Source organism: Camelus bactrianus, chromosome 18 (genome assembly GCF_048773025.1).
Source record: "Camelus bactrianus isolate YW-2024 breed Bactrian camel chromosome 18, ASM4877302v1, whole genome shotgun sequence".
Lineage (NCBI taxonomy): Eukaryota > Metazoa > Chordata > Mammalia > Artiodactyla > Camelidae > Camelus > Camelus bactrianus.
The window spans coordinates 17,764,463-17,783,225 of NC_133556.1; the positions used below are offsets into that span (position 1 = coordinate 17,764,463).

At 44.2% G+C, this 18,763-nt stretch overlaps 1 protein-coding gene across 2 annotated transcripts in view; it reads right to left on the reverse strand.

The window, feature by feature from the left end:
- Positions 1–18,763, reverse strand: part of PRKCB (protein kinase C beta) — a 297,660-nt gene that overhangs the window by 149,916 nt on the left and 128,981 nt on the right. For both annotated transcript variants that reach the window (XM_074346195.1, XM_074346196.1), the window contains exon 3: positions 17,206–17,288. In XM_074346195.1, coding sequence (XP_074202296.1) covers positions 17,206–17,288 — 83 coding nt within the window. The remainder of the gene's footprint in view (positions 1–17,205; positions 17,289–18,763) is intronic.

The window sequence follows — 18,763 nt, forward strand, 5'->3', positions numbered from 1 at the left end:
TCTTCCTGCTGTGTGTGAGTCGCCCAGACGCAGGACCAGGTCACGGGGGTGACTCAACTTGCAGAGACGCTGTCAGCTTGATTTCTGGACACAGAGCACCGTGTCCAGCTTCCTGACAGCTCCCTCTGCCACAGAAGCCCTCTGCACACCCAAGCCTGCCTCTCAGAAGAGCAGAGAGCGCCCTGATGTACAAGGACATGCAGGGCACTGCTGAAGGGAGTGCCGGCCAGGCCGCCAGCAGCACCTGGGACCCTGGATGCCACAAGCCCACGCAGGTTCCAATCCTAATGACCCTAACTCTGAGCACTCGAAACAAGGATCCTAAACCATTAGGTCCACAGAGACAAGGACCCCGACTGAGGAAGACGAGTCCTGTGCATGCTGACCTGTCACCCCGTCACCAAGAACATCCCTGGGACACCACTCTGCTCAGCAAACAAACGGAAGAGCACTTATGTGCCATGCTCCATCCAAGGTGGGGACACTGACCCCATCACCTTCAGGGACTTTTAGATTCCAATGCAGGCTAATAATAATAGGTATTATTATTATAGTAACAACTAATATATACAGGCACTGTTCTAAGAGCTTTACACAGAGTTCACTCATTTGACCTTCACTGATTACATGCAATAGGTTTATTATCCCCATTCTACAGGGGAGAAAACCGAGGCACAGAGAAGTTAAGCAACTTGGTCAAGGTCACTTAGCTAGTAACTTGGACCCAGAATCTAGGCTCTTTGGCACCATGTAAATAAATGTCAAGTGACCTCTGTGATGTGTGACAGCAAGAAGAGGTATGTGAGGCTTTGACCTGGTCAGGGACATCAGGGAGGGCTTCCCTGAGGAGGTGAGCTGTGGCCTAGAGGATGAGTAAGTCAACCAGGGTTCTTAAATCTCAATGCACAGTAAACTCAGCTGGGAGCCTTTAAATCAATAGAGATCTGACTTCATTTGTCTGCCATGGGCCCAGGCACCAGGATTCTAGTATAAAGCTCCACAAATGATTCAGATAAGCAACCCAGACTGAGACTCACTGAACTCAAGGGGCAAAAGAGACAGGAGTAGCTGGCAGAAGGAAGAGCAAGTGCAAATGCCCAGTGGTGGCAGAGCTTCTGGGGAGGACAAGAGACTGAAAGAAGGAAGCTCAGGGGGTGAGCAGGGAGGGGTCAGGAAGAGGCTGGAGGGACGAATGGGGCCATAGCATGCGGGGCCTCACGAGTAGGGCGACCAGATCACTTATCTTCCAAAGGGGACTCTCACAAGAATAGCGGGAATGGCAGGGGGCACGAGTCCTTCGGGGCTACAGAGCAGCAGAATAACCGGGTCTGTTTGTGGGCTGACAGAGGAGAGTGCAGGGTGGCCCTGCTTATCAGCTACATCAGAGAATCAACATTGTCTCAAAAACAGCGGGAAGCCACTGCCGTGTTTTCCTCAAGGACAATGACAAGATCACATCTGGTTTTGGAAAGAAGACTCCACAGCAAGAGGGAAACGACAGGCTGATGAGACAGAGAGGAACCAGGGAACCAGGACAAGAGGCTACTGGTCCAGGGTCTGTGGACTCGGGGAGAAGTGGGTGGCAGAATATTGTGGTAGAGAAAGGCCAAGTTCAAATCCTAGTTCAGTTCATTCCCCAGCACCTCCTCTAAAAATAAATAATAAAACATAATTACCTCCCCCCACCAAAAATAATAATAATGATACAAACCCTAGTTCAAATCTGCTTACTCATCATGTGACCTGACAAGTCAGATGACTTCTCTGCCTGTTTCCTCCTCTATAAAATGGGTGTAAAGTGGGTGTAAAAGAAGCATCTTTCTCATGGGGTGAGGACTCAATGAATCAGTGTCCGCAGAGCGCTTAGAACAGAACCTGGCATCTGAGAGGCGCTAACACAGGCACACGTCGTTTGCACTTTGAAGAGACTGAGCTTCTTAGAAATTCAAGGCTTGTGGCAACCCTGCATCCAGTAAGTCTACCAGTGCCATTTTTTCAACATCTTCTCACTTCCTGTCTCTGTGTCACATTTGGTAATTCCCGCAATCTTTCAAATCCTCCACCAGCAAAAAGATTGTGACTCATTGAAGGTTCACATGATAGGTAGCATTTTTCCGCAGTAAAGTATTTTTAAACGAAGGGATGTACATGGCCTTTTTAGACATAATGCTATTGCCTACTTAGCAAACTACAGTCAAGTGCAAACATAACTTTTATATTCAGTGGGAAATCAAAAAATGTGTGTAATATTCGATGATTGCTGTGGTCTGGAACCCAACCGGCCGTGTCTCCACGATATGCTTGAAAATGTTATCATTATTAACAAAAGCAGTTGGCAATGGAGAGAATATGAGGGTGGGGAAAGTCCGGGAACACAGAAGAAGGCCCGAAGAATTGATCAGTGCTCAGGTGAATTTTGGAGATTCACAGTTAAGGGTTTACGTAAAGAGGCTCAAAGAGACAAAGTTGCCCAAGGAAGGGCTGAGATGCAGAATTAAGGAGCAGAGCCAGTGGGAATGTAGTTTGGTGCAGCCATTATGGAAAACAATATGGAGATTCCTCAAAGACTGAAAATAGACTTACCATATGATCCAGCAATCCTACTTCTGGGCATATATCCAGAGGGGACCTTAATCCAAAAAGATCCATGCACCCCAATGTTTATAGCAGCACTATTTACAATAGCCAAGACATGGAAACAACCTAAATGCCCATCAACAGATGACTGGATAAAGAAGCTGTGGTATATTTATACAATGGAATACTACTCAGCCATAAAAAATAATAAAATAGTGTCATTTGCAGCAACATGGATGGACCTGGAGAATGTCATTCTAAGTGAAGTAAGCGAGAAAGAGGAAGAAAAATACCATATGCTATCACTCATATGTGAAATATTAAAAAAAAAAAAAGACAAATGAACTTATTTACAAAACAGAAACAGACTCATAGACATAGAAAACAAACGTGGTTACCGGAGGGGAGGGGATGGGAAGGGATAAACTGGGAGTTCAAGCTTTGCAGATACTAACATATATAAAATAGGTAAACAACAAGTTTATACTGTAGAGCACAGGGAACTATATTCAACATCTTGTAGTAACTTATGGTGAAAAAGAAAATGAAAATGAATATACGTATGCTCATATATGACTGATGACTGAAGCACTGTGCTGTACATCAGAAATTGACACAATATTGTAAGCTGACTATACTTCAATTAAAATATATTTTTTAAAAAAGGAGCAGAGACAAGACCTAAGGGATGAGTTTGAAGGCAAAAACAGGTGAAAGATTCTGAGTCAAGCAAACACTTATATGACATGCAAGGCACCGTTTCAAGCCCTTTGCATATAAACTAACTTATTTAATACAACATCCCTACAAAGTAGGCATATTCTCATCCTCATCTTGAAAATGAAGAAACTGGGGCACAGAGAGGTTAAATGACTTTTACAAAGTCACACAGCTTGTAAAGAGCAGAGCCAAGATCTGAACCCAGGCAGGCAGACTCCAGAGTCCATAGCCTTGATCAACAAATAGGACCCAAGCCTGAACATTTCATTCTGCCTGCACCTCCAGACTACCACTGAAAGTACCAGAAGGAACTGTTTAAAAATAGGAGAATCTATTTCAGCCCAGAAAATCAGGGAAAGGTGCCAAGTAAAGGCCAAAAGCTCTTTAAATGTTTTTCAATATACAGAAAAGGTGAGACTTGAATTGATGGGAGGGCAGCATGGCCTGGTTCTCCAAATTTAAAAGAATTAAGAATGGCAAGGTCTGATGGGGGTGGAGGGGTAACCGAGCAGACACAGGAAGCCAAGTTGAGTCCTTGCAGGTCTTGTGCATTCACTGGCAGCAGCGGGCACTTGAGAAACACGTGGAATGATGAATGATCCCCTCTTCTGAGGACTTGAAGAGAAGCGACTGGCTGCCAGACCCCTCTGCAGGTCCCACAGGACACAGAACGCTAAGCACAGCAGGGGGCGTTGCAGCAGCTGCCTACCTAACCAAGGTTGTGCCAGGGTCAGAGAGCGTGTGTGTCCCAGCCAAACGGCCAAGGAGAAGGGTCCCCTGCACACTTTGGAAGCTCTCTGCCTTGGACTGTTGTCCCCTCCATATGCCCCAAAGAAGAATGATTTGACAGAATCTACATTTTCCCTTCTCCCTTCACTGAGAGGTTGAGGGGAGAGGACCTTCCATTGACAGGTCCTACCTACCTATAGAGGTTGTTAACTGGTGGTCCACAGAATAAACTCAGTCCAAAAATGTTTTAAATATACCACACATGTAATTCTCGAATGATCTGTCAGCATTTAATTTGGGAGATTCAGACTTCACTTGAAGAATTGGGAAATCTCGACCTGGGTCCTTTAAAGATCAGGAATTTTTTTTTTTTTAATGGAGCTGAATAATGACTGCCCCCGTCAGATAAGGCACATAGCCCCAAGAAGGACACTCCCTGCGATCACACACTTGACTCATTTACTTCCCAGCCTGGCCGCAGCTGCCTTTGAAGTTGGACATCCTGATCAGTGGACATCACGCATTCTTTCAAAGTCACGTGGCCACAAACAGAACATCCAGGAAAGCAGTCAAACACGAGAGGATCTCCTGAATAATTTCATTTGCGTAGAGTTCAACAGCAGGCACTCTTCTAAAGTGGCTGCACCAGTCTGCATTCCCACAAAGAGTGAGCAAGGGTTCCCACTGATCCACGTCCTCACCAACATTTGTTGTCTTTGGAGTCTGTTTTGGTAATAGCCAGCCTGACAGGTGTGAGGTCTCACTGTGGGTTTGATTTGCATTTTCTGATGAGCACTGAGTGTCTCTTCATATACCTGTTGGCCCCTTGTATGGCTTCTTTAGCGAAATGCCTATTCAAGTCCTTCAGCCCATTTGGAGGTTCCTCAAAAAATGAAAAATAGAACTAACTTTATGATCCAACTACCCTGCTTCCATATTGATCCAAAATAATTGGGTATTTATCCAGCATAATCAAATTTCAGTATTTATCCAGAATCTTGGGTATTTATCCAAAATAACTGAAAATCAGGATCTTACAGAGATTTTAGCACTTGTATGTTCACTTCGGCATTATTCACAACAGTAAGGAAACGATCTAAATGCCCACCGACAGATGAATGGATAAAGACAATGTGGCCTCTACATACAATGGAATACTGTTCAGGCTTTAAAAAGAAGGACATTTTGCAGCGGACAGTGTGGATGAACTCTGAGGACATTATGTCAAGTGAAATAAACCAGACACAGAAAGACAAATGCTGCATAATTCCATTCATACAAGGGATCTAAAATAGTCAAATTCACAGAAGCAAAGAGTGGAATGGTGGGTGCTGGAAGCTGGAGAGAGGGATAAGTGGGGAGTTACAAATCAATGGGCATACAGTTTCAATTAAGCAGATGAATGAGCTCTAGAGATCTGTACGACATTGTGGCTACACAACAGTACTGCATTATACACTTTAAAGTGTATGAAGAAGGTAGATCTCATGTTAAGTACTCTTTCCACCAAAAAAAAAAAAAGAATAAAATAAAATAAAAATAAACAGTTCAATGAAAAAACAGCAAGCAAGGAGCTGTTGATCTGGGTAGTGGTTACCTTGATGGAAGGAGCTGGAGGTGTAGGGATTACAAGGGAGCACAGGAGGGCTTCTGGGCTTCTGGTTACAGAGACATATTCGCCATGTGAGAATTCGTCAAGATGGACACTTTTCATATACGATAAACAGTTTTCAAAAACCATGTGACCAGCCCAGACTGAAAGCAGCAGCTCTGAATCCAAATTCTAAATTCCTAGAAAGGGAAGTCTGACTGGTCCAACTGGGGGCAGACGTCCACATGTATCTGGACCCTGTGGAGCCAAGGCCATGGGGTCAGGCAGCCTCTGGGGATGCAGATCTGGGCAGGCGGTTCTGGGAGAAAAGGGTTGTCTGCTTCAGTTAGATTTTCCAGGTGAACAGGGTTGAAATCAGGAAGGGGGTAGGGGGCCGGGTAAGAACACAGCCCCGGACCAGACTGCCTGGGTGTGAATCCTGGCTCTACCACTCACTAGTCACTGGACCCTGGGCAGGTCCCTCACCCTCTGAGAGCTTCAGTTTCCTTATCTGTAAAATGAGACTGATAACGACAGTACCGACCTCATGGAGTGTAGTGAGGAATAAAGAGAGACACTCACAGACGTAGAGAATAAACTTACGGTTACCAGGAGGTAAAGGGGGTGGGAAGGGATAAATTAGGAGTTCGAGATTTGCAGATATAACTATCATGTATAAAATGGACAAACAAGTTCCTACTGTATAGCATGGCAAACTATATTCAATATCTTATAGTAACCTATAATGAAAACGGATATGAAAACAAATATATGTATATATGACAGAAACATGCTATACACCAGAAATTGACACATTGTAACTGACTATACTCCAGTAAAAAGAAAGCAAATTTTTTAAAGTGACAGTTAAAAAAAAAAAAAAGAATAAAGAGATACTATATGCAAAGTGCTTAAAACAGAATTATATCTATGAGTCCTGGCTTTCAGATATTATTATTTAAGTAAAATACTTGGAAGTCATGGACTCCCAGACCCCTGGAGGTGTGGGGGGCCCTTCTGACTTCAGGACTAAGCCTTTCACATCCCTCCAGGCTGCCTCTCTCCAGAGTCGTTGGTCTTTGGTTTCTCTATTTCCCCCAAGTCTGCAGCCTCCACAGGCTGAGACCTTCTGGGAAATTGCCTTTATTAGGCTCTGAGGCTGGTCCCACCTGCTATACAGGAGAAGCCAAAATAATTCATAAGATAGGACATCCCGCCTCATTTCGTCCCAGCTCCTCTCCTCTTTGTGTGCAGGAGAAACGGTTGGTTTCCGTTCTCCAGACACTGCACACTACGGATTTGCTTCTTCCTCCACAGTGTGAAGCTCTGTGTCTTTGTGACGGGGAGGGACAAAGGGCTGCTGAGAAGCAATTCATTCTGACCTTTACATGCGGGTTCTGCATTGCAGATGCCATCACTGACACGTGGTAAACGGGAGCAGGAGAAAGAGGTGGAATTCACTTCAAGGTCAGAAGAACCACGTTTTATCACATGGCCATCATTTTTTATTAGACTTTTCCCCCAACCAGCCCATGGGAAGTGCCTCTATATTTCCATTTTGTGGCAAACAAGAGGGATGCCGGCTATGCCAAAAAATGAGGCTGGACTTCTGAAACTCACACTCTAAGACGTGAAAGGACCATTGGTGGTAACAATATTAATTAGCACCTCCATGGCAAGCAGCCTTTAACATGGATTAATTCACTGAATCCCCATCTGAACCCCAGGAGGAGGGTACCATTTTATCCTCTTCTTTCAGATGAAGAAACTGAGGCAGAGAGGTTAGGTAACTAGTCCAAGATTACTCAGCTAGTTAGTGGCAAACCTGGGGTTCAAACCCCTTCATTCTGGTTTCAGAATCACTAAATGATACAGTCTTATGTTTCCGAACTTGGCTAACCAGCAGAATTACCTGAAGGACTTTAAAATACAGATCCCCAGACCCCTGTCTGTATTCTTTCAGGTAAGGTCTTCTTAGCAAGCTACCAGAATAACCCTTCAGCATTTGACCTGACCGTATTCTGCAAAGCAGCATTTAGAAATGGTAGTGGAGGTGTGTTGTTTTGATCTACAAACATCTCTGCCCCAATTCTCCCTTGAAGAGCCACCCCTTCTCACTGTCTTGGACGGAACACCTAAAAGCCCCAACCAAGGGACTGGTTAGGTAACTTAAGCTTCACCAAATAATGTGTCTCTTTCTGGAATTTGAATTTAGGGCCAAAGCAACACAAGAACCAAAATCAGATAGAAGTGGTCTGGTTGTTCAGGAAGACTTCTTCCAATTCTCTAAAGCATGTTATACCCGCTCCAATAAATTCCTTTAAAACAAGCAAACTCAATTGCACACAACCAAACAACACTAACTAGTAAGAAGCACCAATGGGGAAGAAGCCCACGTCTACCCCAGATAGCCCTCTACAGCACCCATGACAATTGGTCTTTGCTCTACTGGGATGGTGAGTTAAACCCTTATCCAGCAGCCAGTTGGGCTGTTCTTCCTTAGTCCACACAGACGGTCCTCAGTCCTGATTCTGTCCTTTGAAGACATGCCAAAAAATCTATACAACAGCTTTTGGACATTTCATGACAGCCTAGATTTTGAGCTAGACAGGCCAACCCTTGGAGAGCATCCAGCTCCCCTGTGAGGCGTCCTTTTGCCATTTGGTAACACACACCCCTGATTACTGAGCACTTTTGTTGTGAATGCGGAAGTCGTAGATCGCAGTGTTAGGCAATAAATAATAGTCCTGGTGCATTTCCAGATTTAGACAGTTAATAAATACATGAGAGAGAAAGAGGGAGATTGTACTGTTTAGACCGAATCGGCCCTGATATTATTTATCCTTGAGAGATACAGATGAGTTTTTGGTCCAGGTGATGATGAGGTCTTACCATGATGCCAAGAGGGATGTTCAACCCTAACTGTGGCTTCACCTCCTGGAAGGAACCAGACGGTCTTGGAGCATCATCAGAACTAAACTGTGGGGTGTCCCCACGTGGAGTTACATAAGACTGAACCCCCCCAGGCTTTGAGAAGAGTGCAGTCGACTGCTGTGTTGCTTTATCTGAGCCAAGGAGACCAGACAATGTGATGTAAGAGGAGGTGGGCCCTTTCTCTGAAGACAGTTATGTCCTACTGCCCCCAGTGCTGAGGCAGGAAATGGGTGGGGCCTGGGACAGACAGAGTGAGGACTTCCCTCCTCTGGCGCCAAACCTGAATTGGCTCATCAAGGGCCAGAATCTTACCAGGAGCACCTGAAAAGTCTCATTTGGGGCACTAAGCTGATGGAAGATCTTAAGAGTAACCACGTCTGGAAGCAACTATAATTGCTTACAGTTATACCCAAGACTTCACTCAGGTTTGATTTTAACCAAATTCAGTGGGAAGGCTGAGTCCATCTGGAGGTGAAGGGACATCAAAAACAAGACTGTAGAAACCAGTTACAGAAATTCCCAAACTCAGCAGGGGAGGATACAGCTCAGTGGTAGAGCGCATGCTTAGCATGTACAAGGTCCTGGGTTCAATCCCCAGTACCTCCACTAAATAAATAAATGAATAAACTTAATTACCCACCCCCCAAAAGAAATTCCTGAAGTCTTTCTCAGAGTTCTGCAGGCGACAGGCTGGAATCAGACACTGAGCAGAACTGACACATGGCCACCAAAACATGTTTAGCTAATGTGGCCTTTTGTGTTTACCTGCCTGTATATTTGTGTATTTTTTGATATATACCATACATATGCTGTGTCGTCTGCGTTTTTCATTTGGCAGTATATAATGACTATATACGCCCATGTCGGTAACACTTTAATCACTGGGACTTTTTACTGAAGCATCATTGACATACAATAATGTACCAATTTCAAGCATACACTTTCATGGGTTTTGAAAAATGTGTGCACCTGTCTCTCGCACCAACCCAGTCAAGACATAGAGCATTTCCATCACCCCAGACACTATGACATTTTAATCACTGCACAGCATCCCATCATACTGGAATGTTTTACTTACAGAAACTCCAATCAGCAGCTATTTAGGTTGTTTCCAAATTTTTGCTAGTATAAATACAGATGCAATGAATATCACTTTAGCTAAATATATACATGTACCCTTGAATAATTACCTAGCAAAAGTTCCTAGAATTGAAATTTTTAGGTCAAAAAAGATTAAGTTTAGTCATTGTTAGGGCAAAAAGGTCATTAAGCCTTTTGACACATATTAGTAATTTTCTGGTAGGCTCCAATTTTTCCATTGATGGCTGTTCTGCGGGTAGATGTGATTCTGGTGTGCTCGTGAGAGAAAGTGAGCTCAGGGACATCTTGGCCAATCTCCCATATTGGTAATTTTCTCTTGAGAAAAACTGTGCTAATTTACACACTCACCAGTCATATATGAGAATGCACTTTCCACCTCTTCCTCCTGTTTCTGCCTTTTGCTTTGAGTTCTACTTCTTTTGATATTATTACTAAGACCATGTTTATATTCATGCTTGTTTTAGGGGTATATCTTTGCCTCTTTTACTTTTAATCCATGTTTAAATTTCTCTTATACGTTGCCTAGAATTGTACATTTATCCAGTCTGATAGTCTTTGCCAGGAAACAAATGGCATATTGAAATTAAGAGAGTTTAAGGCAGGTTTCATAAAAGGACTGTTTACAAAGGTGTGGGCATGGTGTTGGGAAACCATGAAGGATAATGCAGTAACTGGGAGCCAGAAAGAGCAAAGGGACAAGGAAGGAGAGTAGCTCTTGGAACCCAAAAGGAGAGAACTGTGTACAAGGGACTGTTTTTGGAGGAGCAGTGACCTTCAAAGTGTAGAGCCAAGATGACTTGACGATAAAGACCCCAGGCTCACTCTCCTTTCACCCTCCTGTCTTCTATTAGTCCCTCCCCTTGAGCCCAACCAGAAGTCAGAGGGTAAGGGAACCCCCACTGATGCAGTCCTTATAGGTCAGTCTCTGAGGGAGGAAGCAGACAAGATCTGGAAGGGTAAACAAGAAAGCTGGAACAGCAGATGAGGGTGAGCAGGGTAGACTGCAGAGTGGCCATGTAGTCCCCGCCATTCCTGTATGCACCCCTGCAGTGTAACTTTGCAGCCCCTCCCATCCAGAGCTGAAGTATATTCCTCCACCCCTGAATCTAGCCTTGGCCATAACCACTGCAACACAAATAAAAGCTTGAAAAACACCCGGGTTTGGGGGATTTCCCTCTCTTGCTGTGCTTGGAACCCTGAGACTGGTGTGTAGATGAGCCTAAACTAGCCTAATGGAGGAAAAGAGACCACATGGAGGAGGAATGAAGCACCCCAGCCAATAGGCTGCCAGGTATCAGTTGCCGTCCTAGGTGATCCAGTACCAGCCAAGCCACTCACTGATCAACCACATGAGAGAGCCCAGCAGAGACCAGCTGAATAGACCCGGATCAAAAGAATGACCCAAACAGCCCACAGAATCATGAGAAATAATAAATGACTGTTGTTTTAAGTCACAAAACTTTGGGATGGTTTGTTACCCAGCAAAGTTAACTGATAACAGTGGATAATGAGAAAGTATTGGCTTTTACAAGGACTAATTCCTCAGTTCCATTGTCTGAAGCCCTTGTCCCTGAAGCTTTTAATCCATTCTCAATGTCCTTCTCTTGAGCCAATCTCTTTTCCTATTGCTAATTTGAGTTGGATTTATCTCACTTTCAACTTCAAAAAAATTGTCAAGGTTTTTTTTCCTCTATAACTTGAGGATTTAAAATAAACAGACTGGGTATAAAATAAGCTACAAGGATACATTATACAATACAGGGAATATAACCAATATTTTATAATAACTATAAATGGAGTATAACCTTTAAAAATTGTGAACCACTATATTGTACCCCTATAACTTACATAATATTGTACATCAACTGTACTTCAATGAAAAAGTAAAGCATCTCAAAAAAGACAAAGATATTTTAAAACAACAGGTTCCTTATTACGAAAATAGAAAAAAAATAAAGTAAAATAAAATGAACAGAAATCCTTCACTCTTCTAAAGTTTAAGATAATTTACCCATGAAGCCTATTATTCTGGAGCTTTGGGAAAAGGCAAGCTCCTTGGGCAATGTTCTCATTTCTCTCTTGGTTATTTGCCTGTTCTGATTTTCAGTTTCTTCCTGAGACAAAATTGCCCATTTTAAATTCCCTAGAAAATCACCCACTTCAACCAGATTTTAAACCCATTGGCATTTCTATGCATATTCTTTCTACTATAGAAATGTAACATATTCTTTTTCAAATTTCCTTTTACTTCCCTTTTATTAAATCTTCAACATTTAACACATGATTTATCACTTTTAATATATTTCTTCATAAAACAAGACTTGGTTAAGAAACACAAAAGGATACACTCAACATGAGTGCCTGTGATCTTTCGCTGACCTGATTTAGCGATGGAATCAAGAAAGACACAGTGCATAACAATGAGTTTTATTCTGTACCTTCGCCATAAATGATAAGAAATTATTTCTAAAGCCATAAAATGTTGAAGAAAGTATCTTTAGACAAACCAGCTAAGAGTCCTTTTGTACTTTTGTTCTGCCTGGCACAGCGCCTCTGCTCAATAAAGTTCGCTGTTACAATAACGTTATTCCTTGGCAGGTCAGAGTGTAACCTCCATCTTTTCTTGAGTAGGAAAGACTCCTCCAGGGATTAATAATAATTTAGAAGCCATTTACTGAGTGCCTTCTTTGTGCCACTCTTCTGGAGGTGATTCAGGCAGTCTCTCAGGGAATACTCACCGAAAAAACTATGATTTACGTATTATTTTCCCCATGTTAAAGATATAAACTAAGGGTCACAGAACTAAAATTATTTTCCCAAGATCAATGGAGCAGTCAACGTCAGCGCAGGAATCTGACACCAAGGTTTTCTGGCTCCAAAGTCTAGGTTCTTTTCTCAGCACTGCACCCCGGAATTTGAGGTTTTGTGTAAAGTACTGGGAATGCAAACAGTAATTACTTCAGAAGGATATGGTCTGGGTGGAGAAATGGAGAGAATTATCAGCACATCCACGGTTAGGGAGATAGGTGGAGCAGTCGAAACGCCCTCAGCCACCTGCACAAGGGCTTACGATATGATGGTGCCACGCTGAGCAACTTTGTGCAATGGCTCCTTCGTCCATTTACCGTTAATCCTTTTGTTCTTGTTCTAGTTTTTCATTTTAAGGATCTTTTTTAAAATTATTACAAGGGAGAGGGTATAGCTCAAGTGGAAGAGCACATGCTTAGCATACACAAGGTCCTGGGTTCAATCCCCATTACCTCATCCAAAAATAAACAAGCAAATAAATCTAATTACCTCCCCCTAAAAAAATAAATAAATAAGAAATGCAGTACATTAAAAAAAAATCGTTACAACAAACCTATGCGGTTGGTACCAACATCCCAGTTTATGGATACGGAAACCAAGTCACAAAGCAGGGAAATGCCACACCTAAGGTCACTTCGTAAGTAAGAGGCAGAGTCAGGTCCTGAACTCAGGTATGACTGACTTCAGAGTCCACACGTCTGTGGACCACTGACTTTGGGCGTGATCCATAAATTGCTCAACTTCCCATTTTTAGCTGGAAGGGGCCTGGGGCCTGGGGCAGGGAACACATGGACGACGTGGGACGTGCTCCCGTAACGAGGCCATCCATGACTCTCTGACCCACACTGAGACCTGCGGGCCTTTCACGAAGTCAGGTGTGATGGTCTCCGGGGGCTTTGTTCCACAGTGGCCCCTTGGGTCAACAGGATCTGTAGTAGCTTGACCAGCGATTCTTCTCCTCCCGTGAAGAGTGAAATCTGTTTCTTTACCACTTGAATTTGGGCTTGGCCGTGAGACTCCTTGGCCCAGTGGGACATTATCAAATGCGATGCACAGACTGAAAAATCACTGATGCATTGGGGTTTGCTCTCCTGCTCTTCTTCGAACCCTGAAACCACCATGTGAACGAGCCAGGGCTGGCCAGCTGGATAATGAGTGGCCACGTGGGGGAGAATCAAGTCACCCAGGCCAAAAACCAGCTCACTGCCAGTCATGTGAATGGGCCATCCTAGATCATCCAGCCACCAGATATCCACAGACACAGGCGAGAACCCCTTAATGTTTGTGCCCAGAGCACGTACTTGACTCATCCTAATCTCAGCCCTCGGAGTCAAGTCCTCCTCTTTCTGTTCTGAGAAGATCTCTTGGGACACCGTGCATGTGGTCAGTAGTCTAAGTGCTCTGTGACTATAATGTCCATATGCAATGCCTATGGTAGTACCAGAGATTTGGGTCCCAACCAGATGAGACCAAGAACCAACAGGCTGCCTGGAGATGAAAAGAGGTACCACCCAGGAACTCTGACATGTCTTGAGGTCTCCCAGTGGTGGGTACCCATATATATTGTTTATTCCTGTTGGCAATGAATGGTTGGGTCAGTAGTGGGTTCACTGGGGCAGAGCCTGATTCATAAAATTCCCTCGGATGCCATGATGTAGGCCTAGAGAAACGCCAACTCCACAAAGTTCTACTGATATCCAGAATATTCCCTGGCTCAGACTGGTCTTGCAAAGCAGAGGGTAGAGGACAAAAGCTAGCACATTCCTTTTTCATGGATGGATATTGCACTTTTCTGCTCCATGACCTTGTGGCTCCCCAGCGCCTCCAAGGTCACCCAGGAGGAGGGTGCCCCTCCCTCCCTGCGTGAGCCTCAGAAAGCCTGGCCAGGTTGGCGAGCAGGTGTAGCTGGATCTTTAATCATGTCCCCCACCATGGACTGAAAAAGGTCAATGTACCGAGTCAAGCCAGTTCAGAAGTCTGGACTAATTCATCATCCTCAGTGCCAACTGGTCTTCTTGGAACTGGGACCAGAGATAGAATCATTTCAGGTAGGCTGCCAAATTCTACGCCTGCTGGCTGCAGGGAGTACCGCCTGCTCTCCCCACACCCAAGGCAATGAATGGCAGCACGGCTCCATTCATATGGAGCAGGGTCTCATACGACTTATGGCGCCTCCACCCTCCTGGGAAGGACTGCCAGGTGGCAGGCAGAGGGCCTATTCATTCTTCGGACTTACCTGGTAGACAGCCGTCCTTGCTGTCTGCCCAGCATGCATTCACTGTTACTCATTATCACTGTCATCATCATCTCCGCCTATATACAGCTCTTGCTATGGCCCACTGTCCTAAGTGGGCTTTTACGGATGTGTATACATTGGATAATAGTAGCAAGGTTATAAGGTAGGTATACGGTATTATTTTATCCATTTTCAATGGAGGAATCCAAAGCACAAAGAGGTTTAAATACTTTGCCCATGGTCACAAGTATTTGAGCCTAGCAATGCTGGCTCCATCCACTGTCTACGATTTTAACCAGTACGCCATACTGCTTCTCTGGCTTTCCTCTTAGGGACCTCCATTCTCAAATCATGGGGTGGGCACACAGACACATCATCAGGCCTGCCAAGGACCATACCCATCCTTCTGCTTATGTGTGACCCAGGGTCCAATGAGACTTTAGCTCACTGGAATTGCAGCGCTGATAAGACATGAGACTAGCTGCAGACTTCATGCTTCCATAGGAGAAAAACCTCCTTGAAACAGAAGCCAAGACAAAGGAAGGCTGTGCTAAGACATGGAGAAAAAGATTCTTGAGGACCTCATTTCAGCACCGTGATTCACTGTCTGAAGCCAGCCTACCCTTGGGCTTTTCCGTTTCAGGGACCAAAATTTCCCTTTTCACATAAAACAGTTTGAGACGAGTGTCCATCTTAGGCAACAGTAAAAGTCAACGAATACAGGCGGGATATAGGAAACACCGTCTTCTCGGCTGCTCTGTGTCAAGCCTTGGTCTGCAGGAACACTCAGAGCTGCATCATGGACCAGACTGTCCTCCCAAACTTCCCTGCCTGCTTTCCTGGGGATGAGAGAAGGAACTGCGCTAAAGCGTCAGGGAGTGTGACTTGAGAGAACACGGGGAAGGGTCCCATCTTCATCCCTGCAAACACGCCTGTGAGGGCTTTGGTTGTTCCATGTTGCTTGGAGTTCTTAAACCCAACTACCACAGCTTCCAAGCAAAGCAAGCGCAGTGTAAACTCTAGAGCATCCATGGTGTCGAGGCAGTAGATAATGCCCCTGATCTGCAGCAAAATGGCAGGTGACCACTTGCAGAAGGCTAGTAAGAGTCAAAGACATGCAGTGACAAAATGAAGTCACCAGCCACTTCCAGCACGCTGAGGTCAGCCAGACAGGACCAGTGGGAAACCAAACCAATGGGGAAAATTTCCAGGAAGGTGAACTAAACCAGGAACAAAAGAAGAGAACTAGGAGTGGGTGGAGGGCTGCACGGCGGGTACGTGGAATGCAGTTTCGTGAATGGGTCAATGGAAGAGTGTGCATGGTAGAAGGTCCATCCAGGACAGTTTCAGCTGCATGGAAAAGAAGACTCCAAACAGTGAGACCACACCACTGAGAGAAGCTTCAGGTCTCACATATGCAGCCTGGGCCTAAGAGAACTCAGAATTGATTCAGCAGCTCACCGGTATCATCAATGACCCAGGTCCTTTCAACACTTCCAGGCTCAGGATGTCATTCATATCTCTCTCATTGACCCAAAAGGGTTACCACAACTCCGTGTATTATATCCTTACACAAAAATGTCCAACGGAACAAAGAAAGGAATGTCTTCTCTTATTAGAAAGGAAAGTCTTTCTTGGGAGCCCTGCCCAGACTTCCCCGCAGGTCCCACTGAGCAGAATTGGGTCCCATGCTCACTCACAAGCTACAAGAGAGCCTGGGAAAGCAAGTATGAGGCATCTTCAGTGCTTGGCATGAGAGGTGTTCTCTGCCAGAAAGAAAAGAAGGAGGGCTAGGAATGGCTGTTGGGGTGGGCAACTACCCCAAATTTGGGGTAAACTTGTACCAAGACTTCTGCCGTAAGTTTACAGCACTCACACTGACGTTCACTTACTATTTTCCTTGAGTCATTTTATCTTTGATTTAACCTAAATACCTTCACTTAGGTAGGAAATTTTATATCCCTACCATAAATGCAAAACCACTGCTAGATACATTTTTCCAATCCATATTAAAATAACTTCATAATGATCAAACAAAAACATTTGCCCGTTTTACCCAGAAGCACCCCTTGTCGCTTCAGCAGTAATCGAACCGCGGGCTCCACAGTAGCAGCGTAAACGCATTTCCTCCTAATTCTTGAGCCCTAGTAACAAGAATCCCCTCCCAAAGGGCTATAAAGCACATTGTAAGGCACCATCTTAACTACGTTTTTACAGCATCCGTAGCAATCCAGCCCCTGCCCGCGACTCTCACGCCTCCGTCATAAAGATGAAGACATTCTGCAAAATCATAGGAGGAAAACTAGCTGGTTTCTTGCAGTCATCCATCCCACTCAAAATGTTTTGCTTTATTTTTTCCATTAAAATGAAAATCATCTCGGAGGCTGTAGGGACCACAACATGTCTTGGAATGAGAACATCCTGACTGTTTCGTCTCAGTGTGCTCACAGTTACCCAAAAGGATGCATTGGCTATGGACAGAGCGAGGCGGCCAGTGCCCGTTACTTACGTCGGAGGCTGGGCCCTTGTCAGCGCCTGGGCAGGAGAAAGTGACAAATTCATGGCACCGCTTGTGCACGACAAAACAGCAGACTGCAAAAGAGGAAACAAGGGGAGGAGGAAGGGGAGAGGGAAAGGGGAAAGGAGGGAGGGAGGGGAAGAGAGGGAGAGATCATTAAACCTGGACTTCACAGCCAGGAGAGGCTTTACACCAAAATAAACAATGCCTGCAGCTTCTGCACCGTGTCCTCTCTTGAAGTCAAACTCTTAGGGACACTGATGTTACAACCGGCAAATTACTAAATTTCTAAAGTTAACTAAGGTTCAAGGGCACGTATACTCAAAATCACATGCTCTCTGAAGATCACTTAAGCTGCACGATCTTCCGCTGGTTTGGGAACATAATGCTGTTTCTTAGATCGGCACCACAGGAAGTCATCAGCTTGTGTTTAGGTCCATACTGCTTAAGAAGTACGTACATGGAAACACTAGAATCACACTCAGAGAGAAGTGCATAATGTGCAGGGTGTGCAGAAGCAGAGTGAGCAGGAACATGGACCCACACCTTCATCTCACCCAGGAGCGATGGCAATTAAGGAGAAAGAGCGGAAGAAACTGGCTGCATGTTTACATTGTTACTTTAGCAGTTTGCAACCAAATATGTTGAATTTGCATGCATTAAATACACCACTATTCAGGGATTGTATCACTTGGGAGGAGGGGCAGTCAGAGACTATATACAAAATAAAACTGATTTTTTTGCTGTTGTTGTTGAAATCTACTTTATAAACTCTGGACCGTGGGGTCCTGGAGGACAGGCACCATGCTCAGAGTCTTTCTAAAGGCCATTCTCAGTAAATGAAAACAGAATAGGAAGCCTCACGGCTACCTCCGGTGACATAATAGATCTGGGCAGCCATCACCAACGCTGCTGTCATCACAAAAGGGCACTACCTGCGTGCTGATGGAAGCACTGTGAAGACCACCACCAGCTACAAAGTACTCGCACCCAAATAATCAAGCCTGCATTAGTTCAGGCATCTTGAGCCAATTACCAATTCACCAAAACTACAAGAGGAAAAGGGGTTGAGGTGGTATGTGGAAGCTGTACTTTGCAATCAATTTTTGCGTATGCCGAAAACTGCTCAAAAAAAGAAAAAACCAGAAAACTGCAAGAGGAAAAGAGCAGGGCAGAAGAGAAACTTACATATTCAAAGATATCTAAGAAACATACCAACTAAATGCAATATGTGGATCTTATTTGGATCCTAATTTAAATAAACTAATAGTTTTTAAAAGTTGTAAGACAATCAGAAAAATGGATATACTGAATTTTTGATGATATGAAGAAATTATTGCTATAGGTATAAGGGAGTAAGAATTTTGATGTAATAATGGTATTATGATTATTTTCATTAAAGAATCCTTATCTCTAAGGACGCATCCTGTAATTGTTATGGATAAAATGATTTAATTCAAAATAATTCAGTATGACAGGAAGGAGATCGAAAGGGGAAGGGTATAGATGGGAAAAAAAAATTAGTTTTGACTGATCATCACTGAAACTA